Here is a 15,364-nt window from a genome sequence, read left to right on the forward strand (position 1 = left end):
CACAGAGTAACTAAACGCAGCTTCTCCCAACATTGTCATGAGTTAAACACACGTTTAGATGTTTCACACACAAAGTTTTGAAAATGTATATAAATCTTTCCTTTTGTCCATTGATGGGTCCACACTGACCTTTGACACTAAGAACAAAGTTATCACAATGTGAGAATCATTCAAAAGCTAATCTCAATAATGAAACATTAAAAATATCATGGTTAGATTGTTTGCAGTTATAATTTAAATGCTACAGAACTGTAAATGCATTCTCTTTCCTCACATAGAGAATATTACAGCTAGTCTTATAAATTCTTCGCATGGTATTTGGGGGAAGGGAGATAAATGTGTAATGGCTTCAATAAATCATAGAAATTACATTTCCAATGCTTCATCAGTCAAACTGATTGAATTCTTATTGCCATACTTTGGATTTTCAATTACTGTAATGCTACAGGGCAACACAAAGCTTTATATTTATATTGTCAATGTTCTCACCCACCTGTTGCATACTCATTAAGATGTGGCTCTAAGTACAGTTTGTAAAAGCTTTTCCAAATTCATTATTCACTGATTGGACAACAACATTTAATTGAGTAAAAACTGCCTGAAAGTCCCTGATAACAAAAGGCTTCCACTTTCTCTACCCTGGTAATTCTACATCCAAACATATGAAATGGGAACAGAAGTAGGCCATTCGGCCCCTCGAGTCTGCTCCACCATTCAATAAGATGATAGCTGATCTGTTTAGGTTTCGAGTTCTACATCTACCCCCAATAATCTTTGATTCCTTTGCCGAATAAGAATCTACCTCTGCCTTAAAAGCTGTGGGAGCATACTGTGAGAAAATAGAGTATGCATGTCCAAAACCAGGACATGGAGCTGCAGAGCCCACAGCCAGGTGGTCTTTAAAGAAAATTGGAGGATTTCTTAGGCAAACGTTAATGGAAGGATCCCCATGAAATTTGTACTTTGAGGAATAACTGGAATACTAAGAAGAATTCCATTAAATTCCAGAGGGCTGTGGCATACCTTTTGGGTGTTTGCAGAACAAGTGGATGAACCTTCAAAGCATTGACAATATAAGTGAACTCTTGGGGAAGTAAGAAGTATAATTGAATTCCTAGCAAAAGTCTTTGTAAGTTATAGTGTTAAGTTAATAGTGCTTGTATTATTTAATTTTTCTTTGCATACAATAACATTTCTTTTTGCTTTGAAACATGAAACCCTGTGGTGTTGGTTTATCAGTTAATCCCTGTTTGGATTCTTTCTTTCAACATTAATAGTCCTGAACAGGATCATAACAATATATTAGAAATGTGAGTTCCCGCTGCTTTGATCGTATATAATAAAGTTACCCCTACAGGAGTGGCTGATGATTTTCACACCATTTGTAAAATATTTTAACATGAAGAGTAATATAGTAAAAATTACTTGGCTAACTATTTTGACTGTGTTTCGTGGCACTTAAACTTGCTGCTGTCGGCACATTTTGGGAAACAGTGTTTGCAAATTCCATGGAAATACAATGACACTCAAGTCCAGTGTAGCTGGGGAATTATTGGGTAGGACAGGCGTTAGTAGGGGTATATACGGAGTGGCAGAATTTTATGTTGGGCTGGCACCTCATTCCTGACTGTGTTTCCTTGAGTAGTGGGAAATAATGTTTCTCAATCATTCCCATCCTTTGTTAGGGGGGAGAGGCAGGTCTGCTGACATATTCTACTCCAATAAAACTTAAGCCTGTGATGCCTCTGGCATATAATGGAGTCAGCTGGCAAAATAGAGCCCATCTGATTTAGAACATTTGGTACTCAGTACGTATACCCACTTCTGAGGTGCAGCAGTCTGGAATGTGGGCCCATCTCGCAAAGTTAAATGCATTTAATCTCATCAATTCCAATGGCAACCTTCTGTATGATCATAATGATGTAATAACTTGAGCTTATTTACTGTACATGCTGCAAGGTATCAATTATTGATCAAGGATTTGGTAAACACGTTGTGGGTTCATTTATTACGACTAGAAACATGAGAACAGTTGTACAGAGTTATAAAGCTTGAAGACATCTCAGATGCGAAAGGAATGGAGGCGGGATCAGTAAATAGTTCTCAGGTGGAGGTAGATGGACTCTTGGCAGAGATTATTTGGGGGAAAGGGGAATGTGGAATTTGAAACGCAAACAGATCAGCCATAATTTTATTGAATGGTGGAGCAGACTCGAGGGGTCGAATGGCCTACTTCTGCTCCTATTTCCGGGGCAGGATGGTCACTCAGTGGTTAGCACTGCTGCTTCAGCACCAGGGGCCCAGGTTCGATTCCGGCCTCGAGTCACTGTCTGTGCGGAGTTTGCGGTTTCTCCTCGTGTCCGCGTGGGTTTCCTCCGGGTGCTCCAGTTTCCTCTCACAGTCCAAAGATGTGCAGTAAAGATGGGGTTACGCGGATGAGGAAGGGGAGTGGGCCTCTGTAGGGTACACTATCATAGGGAAGGTGCAGACTCGATAGGCCGAATGGCCTCCTTCTGCACTGCAGGAATTCCATGATTCTATTTTGAATGTTTGTTTATTCGTATCAGTCGGACTCCCAAAGCAGCTTATTTATGTCTGTGAGGAGCTACAAATCTTCATCTGTGGGAATCCTGTCCTCTGCAGTAAAACGGAATAGCTGCAGAAATTGCACCTTTTTTTGGATTAACAAAAGCAGGGGGACAATAGCTCCAAGTCGTCTTCACCATGGCAACATCTCAACCAATCAGCCAACTTGTCCCATCAATTAGCACCGCTTTTCTCAAACAGTATAAAGTGTTGTTCCTTTAGCTTGTATCTGCCCTGATGAGTGCAAAGCCAAAAGCTTTGACGGCAAGCCTCTTTTTCAGCATTTCTCAAATTCTGCCCTGCCAATCGGCTATTTGAAATAAATTCCTTTGTTTATTGTAGCACCGGATTGTTTCTGTACTTCACTCCCCTTATCGAAGTCACTGATATCATAGAATCATTGAATTTACAGTGCAGAAGGAGGCCATTCAGCCAATCGAGTCTGTACTGGCCCTTGGAAAGAGCACCCTACCCAATCCCACACCTCCACCCTAACCCCGTAACCCAGTGACCCCACCTAACCATTTTGGACACGAAGGGCAATTTATCACGGCCAATCCAGCCGACCTTCACATCTTTGGACTGTGGGAGGAAACCGGAGCACCCGGAGGAAACCCACGCAGACACGGGGAGAACGTGCAGACTCCGCACAGACAGTGACCCGGCGGGGAATCTAACCTGGGACCCTGGAGCTGTGAAGCAACTGTGCTAACCACTGTTCTACTGCGCTGCAAACTGTTGAGACCCCAGCAGAGACCCCTAGGGGACTCCAATTTCTGCATGCTGTCAATCAGAAAAGACCCTGCATATTCCAGGACCGTTAATCTTTGGAGTTATGAACTCTCAGTGCTTTGCGATTGATTAAATACGGAGAACTTCTGCCTAATTCCAGAAAAATTCTTTATTATCATTAATGATGTCTGGATCCTCAGAGTAGGAAATAGCAACAAAATTCAGAAGGTTTTGTGGATGCAAGAAGGAAGAAGAAGAGGGATTGTTATTGGGTTGGGAGTTTTCAGAATCACCCAATTGTTTGACCAGCCAGGAGCCCGTTAACTTCACAAACTCTGTCACGATGGATAGTGCAGCAAGTCTGAAGATACAATATCGTCACACTTCTGTGATGTAAGTTTTGGATAATTTTATTCCAGGTTTAAAGTAACATCAATGTATCTACAAATCAATTTCTTTGATAATTTCTTTGCAATCTATTTCAATATCAACACGTAAACAGACAAATTCTGAAAATATGTTGTAATTAACAAAGTGCAAAGATTTAAATCATTCTCTGAAATTCCTCACTCCACAGGTGCTCCACCTGAAAATTCAATTCCAACATTCTAATCTGCTGGTTCAACATATTTCTTCCTGAGATTGTGATTTTACTACTGATATGGTATTACAATAATTAGTTTGCTCTGTAATTTCCATCAAAAATATTGCCTACAAACTCTGAACATTTTTAAGCTATTTTTTGTTTAGCTACTGTGAATGACATCCCACAGCACAGTGTCAGAGCATTGTTCAGCCTAGAACTGGATATTTGAGTAGTTTAGTTGTTTTAAGTGTAAATCTGTAACATCACGCTACACAGTGCACCATTTTCTCACACATTTACTATGTTATTGCAAAATATTTTCATACCTCTGGTGAGCGACCCACTCTGATAAAGGCACAGCCCGGATCAAAGGCTCCTGTTCCACAGGCCAGGAGGTGAGACCGATTGTACGAATGAAGAACACGGATAAAATTGGCACATTCCGACTGTGACAAAAGAAATCGAGTGATATAAACAATTGTAGGAATCCCACATATTAAATAAAATTACCAACATTTACTAGTTAAAATAGAGAATAATTAGCAAAGAAAATGATTTGTTCACTAATTTACACTATTTCAATAATTTCTAGATAGTATCTCTGGGCTTTAAAATTTCATCTCATTAACCTGATACTTTGGGGAGCACAGATCAATTTTAAAAACTCGGCTTCAAACCAAATAAATTCTTAAATTGCAAAACTTCATCTTTAAGCCATCTTTAATTCATTAGTGAACACAAAGAATTTATTTACAAGAATCTACAAGAGAAGCAATGTGTTTGCAGCTAGTTCGGGAAAGTCTCTTGCTTCAGAGAACTCCCTCTGGGGTGATTCCCCTCTCTGGGCCTCAATTGGTCACCCAGGCCAGGTGACCCTTACTCTGCTGTGTTGTCCTCAAAGGGACAGTCAGCACACCCTTTAATTCCTTTGAACAATCTTCAGTAACTAATTTACTCGGTCCTAAATTCAAACTAAACATTATCTACATGATTTGGATTATTATAAATCGAATCTTTGAGGGGGTTTTCTATTTCTTGTTGAGCTAAGTAATTCTGTTGTCTGAGATGCTTCCACAGGATTGACAGTGACAGGAACTGCAATAACAGTACCTCTTCTGACACAGGCAATTCATTAGTATTTGCTTCCACGTGGAGATCAGCTTCGTCTGGAACAGGTCGATCAGGTACTTCTGTGTTCACGGGTTCAAAAACATTTCTTGACGGAAACTCTGACCACTGGAGCATCTCTCTACTCCTCAAGTGGTCCACAGGTTTACGAACGATCCGACCCTCCATGCTCACCTGGAATGACAGGGGTCTGGCCTTAGAGACAATCATTCTCGGCATCCAACTTGTTCCACGACCGAAGTTCCATATTATGTGCATCATACTTTTTTTTTCTTTGCAGTGGTGATGATTCATTGATGAGATCTTGAGCCTTGTGTATTTCATCATGAACATGTTTTTATTGGTCAGCTTTAACTGTACAATTCTAAGTATGGTCTTGCCTGGAGCCGTTTCTTGCAGGTGTGCTGTGGATGGTGTCATTCTCCAGCCCCACATTACCCTTTGCTCTGCCAAGCACTTACATCACATTGCACACAGGCACATATCATCACATCCCCTTCGTTTTTCAAAAACATTCCTCACTTCAGAAAATAAAACACAGTTTTTACTTCCCATCACAATACAACACAGTCTTAATCTTGGACAGTTCTTCCCTAATCTCATTCTATCACTTGTGAAGGAATGGGCGTGGTTCTCTGTTTCTGCTACTGAAGTGTCTTCTCTCCCCAGCATTCCAATTCAGAATCTTTTTCATTGACCATTTTACCATATTGTTTCTTGTGTTTTCTTTCCATTCGCGTGACCATTTTCGCAATCTTGTTCTGACACCTAACTTTTGTTCTTGCTCTGAATTCTGCACAAATTTCACTGTTTGCCCCTCTTCTGTTAATTTTTCAAAGCTTCTTCCTTCAAGTTCTTATTCTCCTGATTTAATTCTTCACTGGACTTGTTCTTATTTTCCAGTTGCTTTTTCATGGAGTTCAGCTTATTGTCGCATTCATTTATTTTTTAATTTCATTTTCTAAATTTTTGCAATTTGTTCTCTCCAAGTCTGCTGTCAGTCATGTCATCTTGTTGTTTTAATATCTTCTCTCGCGCTTTAATTCTTTTTCCTGATTCCTCTTTATGTTTAATAATTCCTAGTTTTTTTGAACTCTTTAATTTCTGCGTTTGTCTGAGGGTGTGTACATGTCACAGATTGAACCATCATTTTCACTTGTCTTAACCCTTTTGGCTTCACTGTTGGTCAAGTCTGTCTCTGGTGAATTGTTGACTTATTTCCATTCTGTGTTTCTCTCCTTGCCCTTCATTTGGCCATTTGGTGCCCCCCCCCCCCCACCCGCTTCTGGGGGTCATCTGTTTCCTGTCTTTTGGTAATGTTTTGGTGAATTTCATTGCCTATCTGGGGTCCTCTTTTGCCCTCTTTCTGGGGTCTTCTATTGCCTCCTCTTTGCGATCTTTGTTGCGGAGTCTTCTCTCATTTTTCTGTCCATCTCCATTTGTTTCTTCTATGATTGCTGCTTTGAATATGTTTTCCCTTTAAATGTATTACTTTTTTAAGTGTATTGTTGTGTTAAGCCTGTCACTATTGAATTTCACTCAGCTGTGAGCAGTTGTCGGTTTTCTCTCTCCCTGATTTTTTTTTCCAGTGCCTTTGGTGTTTTGCCGCGAACCTGGCTGCTTTTCTTTGAATTTCTAAAATGTCTCTTTTTACTAAAGGAAGGCCATTTCAGTGATCTCTGGAGTTTTCTTTTCTTCTGGCCGTTTGAAGAGCCCGTTTCTTTCCCTTTGGTGTTTTTTTGACATGCTGCATTTTTTCTATTTATCTTGTACTTGGAGATCCGTGCACTCATGGTCTGATTTGGGCCATTATTTTTTCAAACTTGTTAACTTTTTAAAAGCTTGAGAACTTTTCTTTTGTTTGAAGTTGATCAGTGCAGTGATTGCTGCCACCTACCCCACACAAGCTCTCCTCTGATCCTGACATCAGGAGCCTCTCAATTAGCTTTAGCTTTTTGATTTTCCCGTGCTTTGGGAGACGTCGCTGCAGTTCATTTCAGGACATTTAAACAAAAAGCACTGCTTTCTGTGCATTTCTCTTTTTTAACTTTGCAGCAACGCTTTGTTATAGGGACCGTCTCATCCCTTCAACCATTGGCCGTTTAAACAAAGAATAAAGCGAAGTGCTTCAGTTTCCCTGTACAGCAGCAATTCTTTTCTTAGTTCAACTTAAATTCATTTTTTTAAACTTAAAGCCGCAGCTCTTGCACAATAGGGTAAATTTATTTATTTTGTTTACCCTAAGTTTCTTCTGACTCTGCTGGCTAATTTTACAGGTTTTTCTTTGTTCCTGTCTTTCAGCTTCCTTCATGCATTGAGCCTCCTGGGATCACCACCTATCCTACAATGTAAGTACAGGTATTTTTCTGGTTTTTGTTCACTGTTCTTGCTGTCTTCTCTTCATTGCTCACCCATATTGTAACTGCCCATGTTTTCTGATGCCACAATATTCAGAATCTGGCAATATCTCAAATAGGTCTATTCACACAAAGAGAGGCTTTCTGGTGAGTAGAATGTTTCTTTCTCAGACTTTGATGAAAGCAGGATGCTCACAGAGGCAGTGTCAGGATAATTCATCCTCGTCGCCAGATATAATGATGCACTTTCAGAGACTTCATTCGTGAGCAATAAAGGATTTATTTACAAGGATATAAAAGAACAGCAGCATGTCTGTAGATAGTTCTGGAATGCCTCTTGCCAAAGAGAGCTCCTCCCCTGGGATCCTTCCCCACTCTGAGTTCTGATTGGTAATCACCACACTTTGTGTGTTGCCCTTAAAATGGGCAATCACCACACTTTTCCACCTTCCTTTCTCCATAAGCAAGTAGCAGAACTCACAGGCCACATCATGTAGCCCACATCATATAGCTCAGAGTGCAATAAGTCCCATTCTTAATAATAATAATCTTTATTGTCACAAGTAGGCTTACATTAAGACTGCAATGAAGTTACGGTGAAAATCCTCGAGTCATTCCGGCGCCTGTTCGTGTACACTGAGGGAGAATTTCCAATGTCCAATTCATCTAACAGCAAATCTTTCGGGACTTGTGTGAGGAAACTGGAGCACCCGGAGGAAACCCACGCAGACACAGGGAGAAATGTGCAGACTCCGCACAGACAGTGTCCCAAGCTGGACACTGGCACTGTGAAGCAACAGTGCTAACCACAGTGCTACCCTGCCGCACACTCCCAATCTATCCCGATAGACAGTTCCAACAGTTACATTTTCAGCATTTGCCTGTGCAAGTTATTTGTGGATCAACCTGAAAGTGATCTCATTGACACCACAGCCCTGGCATCTGGTACCTGGGGCAAAATTCTCCCCCAACGGCGCGATGTCCGCTGACTGGCGCCAAAAACGGCGCCAATCAGACGGGCATCGCGCCGGCCCAAAGGTGCGGAATGCTTAGCACCTTTGGGGGCCGAGCCCCAACATTGAGGGGCTAGGCCGGCGCCGGAGGGATTTCCGCCCCGCCAGCTGGCGGAAATGGCGTTTGGTGCCCCGCCAGCTGGCGCGGAAATGCGGCGCATGCACGGGAGCGTCAGCAGCCGCTGACAGTTTTGCATGCATGCGCAGTGGGGAGAGTCTCTTCCGCCTCCGCCATGGTGGAGGCCGTGGCGGAGGCGGAAGGGAAAGAGTGCCCCCACGGCACAGGCCCGCCCGCGGATCGGTGGGCTTCGATCGCGGGCCAGGCCACCGTGGGGGCACCCCCCGGGGTCAGATCGCCCCGCCCCCCCCCCCAGGAACCCGGAGCCCGCCCACGCCGCCTGGTCCCGCCGGTAAATACCAGCTTTGATTTACGGCGGCGGGACAGGCAATTTCTGGGCGGGACTTCGGCCCATCCGGGCCGGAGAATTGAGCGGGGGGTCCCGCCAACCGGCGCGGCTCAATTCCCGCCCCCGCCCAATCTCCGGTACCGGAGACTTCGGCGGGGGCGGGATTCACGGCGCCAACGGCCATTCTCCGACCCGGCGGGGGGTCGGAGAATGACGCCCCTGATCTCACAGGATTAATGTTTGATGAACAATTACAGATTGGAATCCAGAGTGAAATGTTTCATCACTTCATAACTTCTCTGATTCTTCATTTCCCCACAAATAAAAAACATCTTCTATTGATAACAGAGAACATTAAAACAAAGATTATGATAATTTGTGTCCTTATTGGTCGAACTAACTTCTCCATATTTTGGGAGGTAATTGACGCGTCTCATTGATCAAATTGTTTAGTTTTTTGCACATTTTTAATATTGATTTGTTTTTGTGCAATAAATGTATTTGGTAGAATCACTCAGATTATTGGAACATACCATTGAGTCTCTGCCTTTCATTCTACATCCTTCAGTTTGACTTGTTGTACCTGGCCAATAAACCTGAAATTAAAAAAGAGAATAACTGAAAACACACAATTAGCTGAAAGATAACTTCAAACACATGATTATCTCTGGGGCAGAGAAAGCTGATCCACTCCAAACGCTATCATCCAATTGGCTGATCAGTGCAAGCTCGGAGGCCAAGGAAGATCCCCTAACCTCGGATCTCTTATCCTTTTCATGTAAAGTTGTAAATGGAGCTGTGCACAGGTTCCTGCTGGGGTCGCCACCAAGCCGACATTCCTCACTGTGTTAAAACGGAAGGGCTGATTTGGGCCTGCATGCCTCTCGGTAACTCTACAGGTGCTTTGAGGATGGGAGGAGATTGAGATGCCGGAGGGCATTCTGAGCTGGTTGTGGGAGAGCTGCTCCTCCAGGCAGAAAGGAGACAATTTAACAAGGATGGTCCTGGTCCCATGATTAAACCGAGGCCACAATCCCAATGTTAACATCAAATCTCAGAGAATCTGGATGGTGCCACACCTCCTCCGGTTGAGTGGCTGGAAAAGGTCAACTGGAGCATTTACATTTAATCTTGACAGGAAATCTGTGATCCAGGAAGAGCAGGAATATTCCACCACCCCTCTCCCCCATGCTCCCAGCCCTCGCCGGACAAGTCCCCTCGCCCAGACTTATTCCCCCTCCCCCAGACCTGTTCTCCCACCCCCAGACCTGTTCCCTCTCCCCCAGACCTGTCCCCCCTCCCCCAGACCTGTTCCCTCTCCCCCAGACCTGTCCCCCCTCCCCCAGACCTGTTCCCTCTCCCCCAGACCTGTCCGTCCTTCCCCCAGACCTGTTCCCCCTCCCCCAGAGCTGTCCCCCCTCCCCCAGACCTGGTCCCTCTCCCCAGATATGTTGCCCCTCCCCCAGATCTATCCCCTCTCCCCCAAACCTGTTTCATCCTCCCCCAGACCTATCCCCTCTCCCCCAGACCTATCCCCTCTCCCGCAGACCTGTTGCCCCTCCCCCAGACCTGTTACCCCTTCTCCCAGGTCTAGAAAGCAGTGCCTGCTCCATTCCTCCCTTCACTTCCTCCCCTGGCATCTTTATTCAAACTCCCTCATGTTTTGCCATGTGCCTCCCAAGCTTCAGCACTGATAAGTCCTGTGTTCTGTCTTCAGTTCATGTTTCAAGCTGATTTATTTATTTTTCTCAGCTGTTCCACCCTTGGGGTGTTCAATGTAATAATCGGTTTTAGTTCCTGTTGCTGATCTTCAAGTTGTGTTTTCAGTCTCCTTCCCATTAACATCTCTGATGATGAAAATTCAGTTTTTAGCGGTAAGGTTCTCTAACTCAGGGAAACTAAATTAAAATTTTCATTCTTCTTCATCAAGTCCTTGATGGTTCTCACATCTCTCTTCGCTTCTCCATTTGCCTGAGGATTTCGGGGGGGAGATAGTTACCTGAATTAATATGTATTCTTTCACCAAATTTTGAATAATTAATTGACAAATTGCAGCCCATTGTCCAACACCACAATGGCGAGAATATTATGTAAGATAATAAGACATAGGAGCAGAATTAGGCCACTCGGCCCATCGAATCTCCTCCACCATTCAATCATGGCTGATATTTTCTCATCCCCATTCTCCAGCCTTCTCCCCATAACCCCTGATCCTCTTATTAATCAAGAACCGATCCATCTCTGTCTTCAAGGCACTCAGTGAATTAGCCTCCACAGCCTTCTGCAGCAAAGTGTTACGTAAATTCTCTTTAGTAAACTGAATGAGTGCTTCCTCCTTCATTCTGTGTAATCTGTTAACTTCAATCCATCTTGAGGAGTAATCAGTGACAGTAACGTGGATAAGTGTGAAGCTATCACTTTGGACAGCGAAACGGAATGGCAGAGTATTGTTTAAATGGTGATAGATTGGGAAATGTTGATGAACAAAGAGACCTGGATGTCCCAGTGCCCCAGTCACTGAAATCAAACATGCAGGTACAACAAGCAGTTAGGAAGGAAAATTTGACCTTCATTGCAAGAGGACTTGAGTACAGGAGCAGGGATGTCTTACTGCAGCTGGACAGGGCCCGAGTGAGACCACACCTGGGATATTATGCACAGTTTTCATAAAATCATAGAATATCTATAGTGCATTCAGCCCATCTAGTCTGCACCGACCCTTGGAAAGAGCACCCTACCTAGGCTCCGCCCAAACCTAACCCCGTAACCCAGTAACCCCACATAACCTTTTGGACACTATGGGGCAATTTATCATGGCCAATCCACCTAACAAGCACGTCTTTGGACTGTGGAAGGAAACCGGAGCTCCCGGAGGAAACCCACGCAGACAAGGGGAGAATGTGCAGACTCCGCACAGACAGTGACCCGAGGCCGGAATTGAACCTTGGTCCCTGGCACCGTGAGGCAGCAGTGCTAGCCACTGTGCCACCGTGCCACCCCCTCATCTGGTCTCATTATCTAAGAAAGCAAATTGTAACAAAAGTTCCTGTTTTTTTCCTTTGTTCCCATTTTTTAAGATTATTTTTGGTCCGTGGGCCCTTATTCGGAATGTGTCTTGAAGGAGAGGAAGCAGCCAGTTTGTCAGAACATTGAGTTCTCAAGCTTCGTGTTTTCGAGAGGAGAAAAAAACTCATTGGCACCAAGTAAAACTTTTGGAGGAAGTGTGTCCGATTGGTTGTCTAGCAACCGGTGGGTTGGCCAGGGATAGCGTTCTGCCTGACAACAGTCAGTGATTGGTTCCCACTTAATACTTTCTGAGAGAGTTGGCAGAAGTGATTGGGCATTGGAAGGAGAAGGAACAATCTCTCTGTCTCTCTCAATGAAAGAACTCCTGTATTGTAAAACCAGTCCGTGCCTGGCACATCTTTGCTGTAAACTTGAAATGATCCAGAATCTACAGAGAAATAGTCAACTTTCCTGGAGAAAACCATCCCAAGCCTAGAAGGAAGAAGTACCCAAACAAAAGCTGAACCTCAGAAAGACATTAACTAGAAATCTTACCAGTGCATCAAAGATCCTTTATCCTTTTATTTTATAAATATTTCCTGACCTATCAACCACCCTTTCCCCTCTGTATTGTTTGTCTGTGTGTGTGTGTGTGTGTGTGTGTATGTGTAGAGAATAAGGGTAGTCAGAAAGGGTTGGGGGGAGGAAGGAGTATCAGATAGTCAGTTAGATTTTTCTGTCAGTTTAATTATATTACTGTACATAATAAAAGGTTACTTATGTTAAAGTTACAAACTGGGTGGCTGCAGTTTATTGGCTCAGCAAAGGACCTCGGGTGTTTTAAAATAGTATCTAATTTCACTTGTGTGGTGACTCCTGCTCAAGTGGGGCTGGATTTGACTTCCGGTGGCAATGAGTGAGTGAGCCGCACATTCGGGGGCTCTCGCTCCGGCGGGATTTGAGGACCTGGCTCCCCGGTTTTGCGGGACTGCGGAGCGCTGGAAAGACGGCCACGGAGGTGCTGAGGAATGGGCAGAGCTGCATGGAACCTGCGGGAGAGCAGAAAAGCAGCGCAAACGGGAGAGGAAGGGACAAAGACAAGGTGCAGGGGAAGCTGACCCGGGAGCAGAGATGGCGGACCTCGGACCCGGCGATCCAGCAGGTGCTGGAAAACATGCTGCAGGTGATAAAGAGCAGTTTTGAATCGTTGAAGCGGGATAACTTGGACCCACTTCAGAAGGCAGTGGATCAGCTGAACCAGAGACTGGGTGCCCAGGACGAGAAAGTTAAGGAGCTAGGGGAGGCGGTGGAGGAGCAGGCGGACGCGCAGACGATTGCTGCGCTAGAAGTCGCGGGTTGAATGAGAGACAGAGAAGATTGCTGGACAGAGTAGAGGAGCTGGAAAATAGAGCCCGTAGACAAAATCTGAGGATCATCGGCCTCCCGGAGGGGGCGGAGGGAGCTGATGCCACAGCATTCGTGGTGGACCTGTTAATGCAGCTGATGGGGGGCTGAAGCCTGTCCGTGACCGCCGGAGCTGGAGGGGGGCACACAGAGTACAGGCGAGACAGGTGCGTCCGGGGAGGCCCCCCCGTCCGATGGTGATCAGGTTCCACAGGTTTGTGGAGAAGGAGCGGGTGCTGCAGTGGGCAGAGAGCGCTAAGAGCACCCCGTGGAATAACAGTGTCCTTCGCATTTACCAGGAGGTGGCCAGGCGGCGAGCAGCCTTTAAACAAGTTAAGGAGGTGTTGTTCAAAAAGCACGGGACGTTTGGTCTGCTCTTCCCAGCCCGTCTTTGAGTTACGCATCAGGGCCAACACCACTACTTCTCCGAGCCCGAAGAAGCAATGGACTTTGTGAGGGATCAGGGGCTGGCTTCGAAAAAAGGACCCACGGACGCAAGCTAGGGTCCGAGAATTACTGGTTGAAGGGACGCGTACTGTGCTTGGACTGCAGGTCGACTGTTTACTGCGTTAAAGGTGCCTTGTGATGTATTTTTAGTGGGCCCCCCCCCCCAACCCCCCCCCCCCCCCCCCCCCCCCTTCGAATGGTCTTTTTCCTTTTTTCTGTTGTTTTTTTCTCTCCTTTTTTTTCCCCTGTTTGTGGTGGGTACCTGTTGTTGGGTCTCTGAGGCGCTGGAGCCGGTATTGTAACAAAAGGGTGGCTGGTCCGCAATGGGGATTAAAGATGTTGGTTGGGGGCTTTTGTTTCATTTATGTCTATGGTTTTTATGTTTGTTTCGGATGGGGGATGTACGGGTCCTGGGTTATTGCAGGGTTATATATGTATATATTTTTTGGTGTTCAGAAAGGGACGTGTGTTAACACTTTTCTGTGTACACAGCTGGAACTGTGTTGTACCCGGAGCAGCCTCGCGGTGCTGTTTGATGTTTACATCGTTTGATCTTTCCCATCTTAGTGAGATTGCACCAGTGGGCCGGAGTGGGGGATGGTGTGCTGGGGAGTGGGGAGATGAGGTCGGGGAAACAATGGAAGTGAGACAAGGGGGCGCCGGAGCGATGAGTCACCGGGCTAGCCGATTGGCTAGTCAAGGGAGTCAGGTGGGGGGGGGGAGAATACAGCCAGTGAATGGCAGGGGTGGGGTTATCGGGGGATGTTGCTGGGGGGGGGGGGGGGGGGAGTTATTTTGCTGACATGGGGGGGAGCTGAAGGAGGTAATGGAAAGGAGGTCGGGGGTGGAGGCAGCCAAGAGGCGAGGCAGGAATGGCACGGCGCATGGGCCGGGGGCGGGCCCAAGACAGGTTATGGCTGACCCCGGGGGGGGGGGGGGGGGGGGTGGAGGTAGGGGCGGGGGGGAGGAGGGGCGGGGGGGAGGGGGGGGGGCGGGGGCGGGGGGGGAGGGGGGGGGGCCGTTGGGGCCCCCAATCAGGCTGATCACCTGGAATGTCGGGGGACTAAATGGGCCAGTTAAAAGGGCACGTGTGTTCGCGCACTTGCGGGCTCTGAAGGCGGACATAATTATGTTGCAGGCGACACATCTGGAAGTGTCTGACCAGACTAGGCTAAGGAGGGGGCTGGATCAGCCAGGTCTTCCACATGGACCCATGGAGAGCCAGACAGCCGACGAGAATTCACCCGATAGACGAGGAACATGCGGGTCCCCGGGGGAGGACCTACTCAGGGAGAGACGGAGATTGCAGGCTGAACTGGGGGTGCTATCCACGGGTAGGGCCGTGGAACAACTTAGGAAGGCGAGGGGAGTGGTGTATGAGCATGGGGAGAAAGCCAGTAGATTGCTGGCGCAGTAACTCAGGAAGAGGGAGGCGGCCAGGGAAATAAGTAGAGTGGTTGATGGGGAGGGGAGCAGAGGGGAGGACCTGGCAGGACTGAATAAGGTATTTCGGGACTTCTATAGTAAGCTGTACACTTCAGAACCCCCGGAAGAGCCGGAGGAGATGAAAAGGTTCCTGGATGGACTAACCTTCCCAAAAGTAGGCAGGGGACTAGTGGACGGGCTGGGGGCCCCGATTAGAGCGGAGGAGGTATTGGGGGGCCTAAAGGCCATGCAGTCAAGGAAAGCCCTGGGACC

General features: G+C 46.2%; 1 protein-coding gene across 1 annotated transcript in view; it reads right to left on the bottom strand.

Annotated features, from left to right (window-relative positions):
* Window positions 1–15,364, bottom strand: part of LOC140387803 (semaphorin-3E-like) — a 401,767-nt gene that overhangs the window by 266,897 nt on the left and 119,506 nt on the right. The window contains exons 3-4 of the mRNA XM_072470936.1: window positions 9,343–9,405; window positions 4,231–4,350 (exon numbers count right to left, since the gene is read on the bottom strand). Coding sequence (XP_072327037.1) covers window positions 4,231–4,350; window positions 9,343–9,405 — 183 coding nt within the window. The remainder of the gene's footprint in view (window positions 1–4,230; window positions 4,351–9,342; window positions 9,406–15,364) is intronic.

This window comes from Scyliorhinus torazame, chromosome 13 (assembly GCF_047496885.1).
Source record: "Scyliorhinus torazame isolate Kashiwa2021f chromosome 13, sScyTor2.1, whole genome shotgun sequence".
Taxonomy (NCBI): Eukaryota; Metazoa; Chordata; class Chondrichthyes; order Carcharhiniformes; family Scyliorhinidae; genus Scyliorhinus; species Scyliorhinus torazame.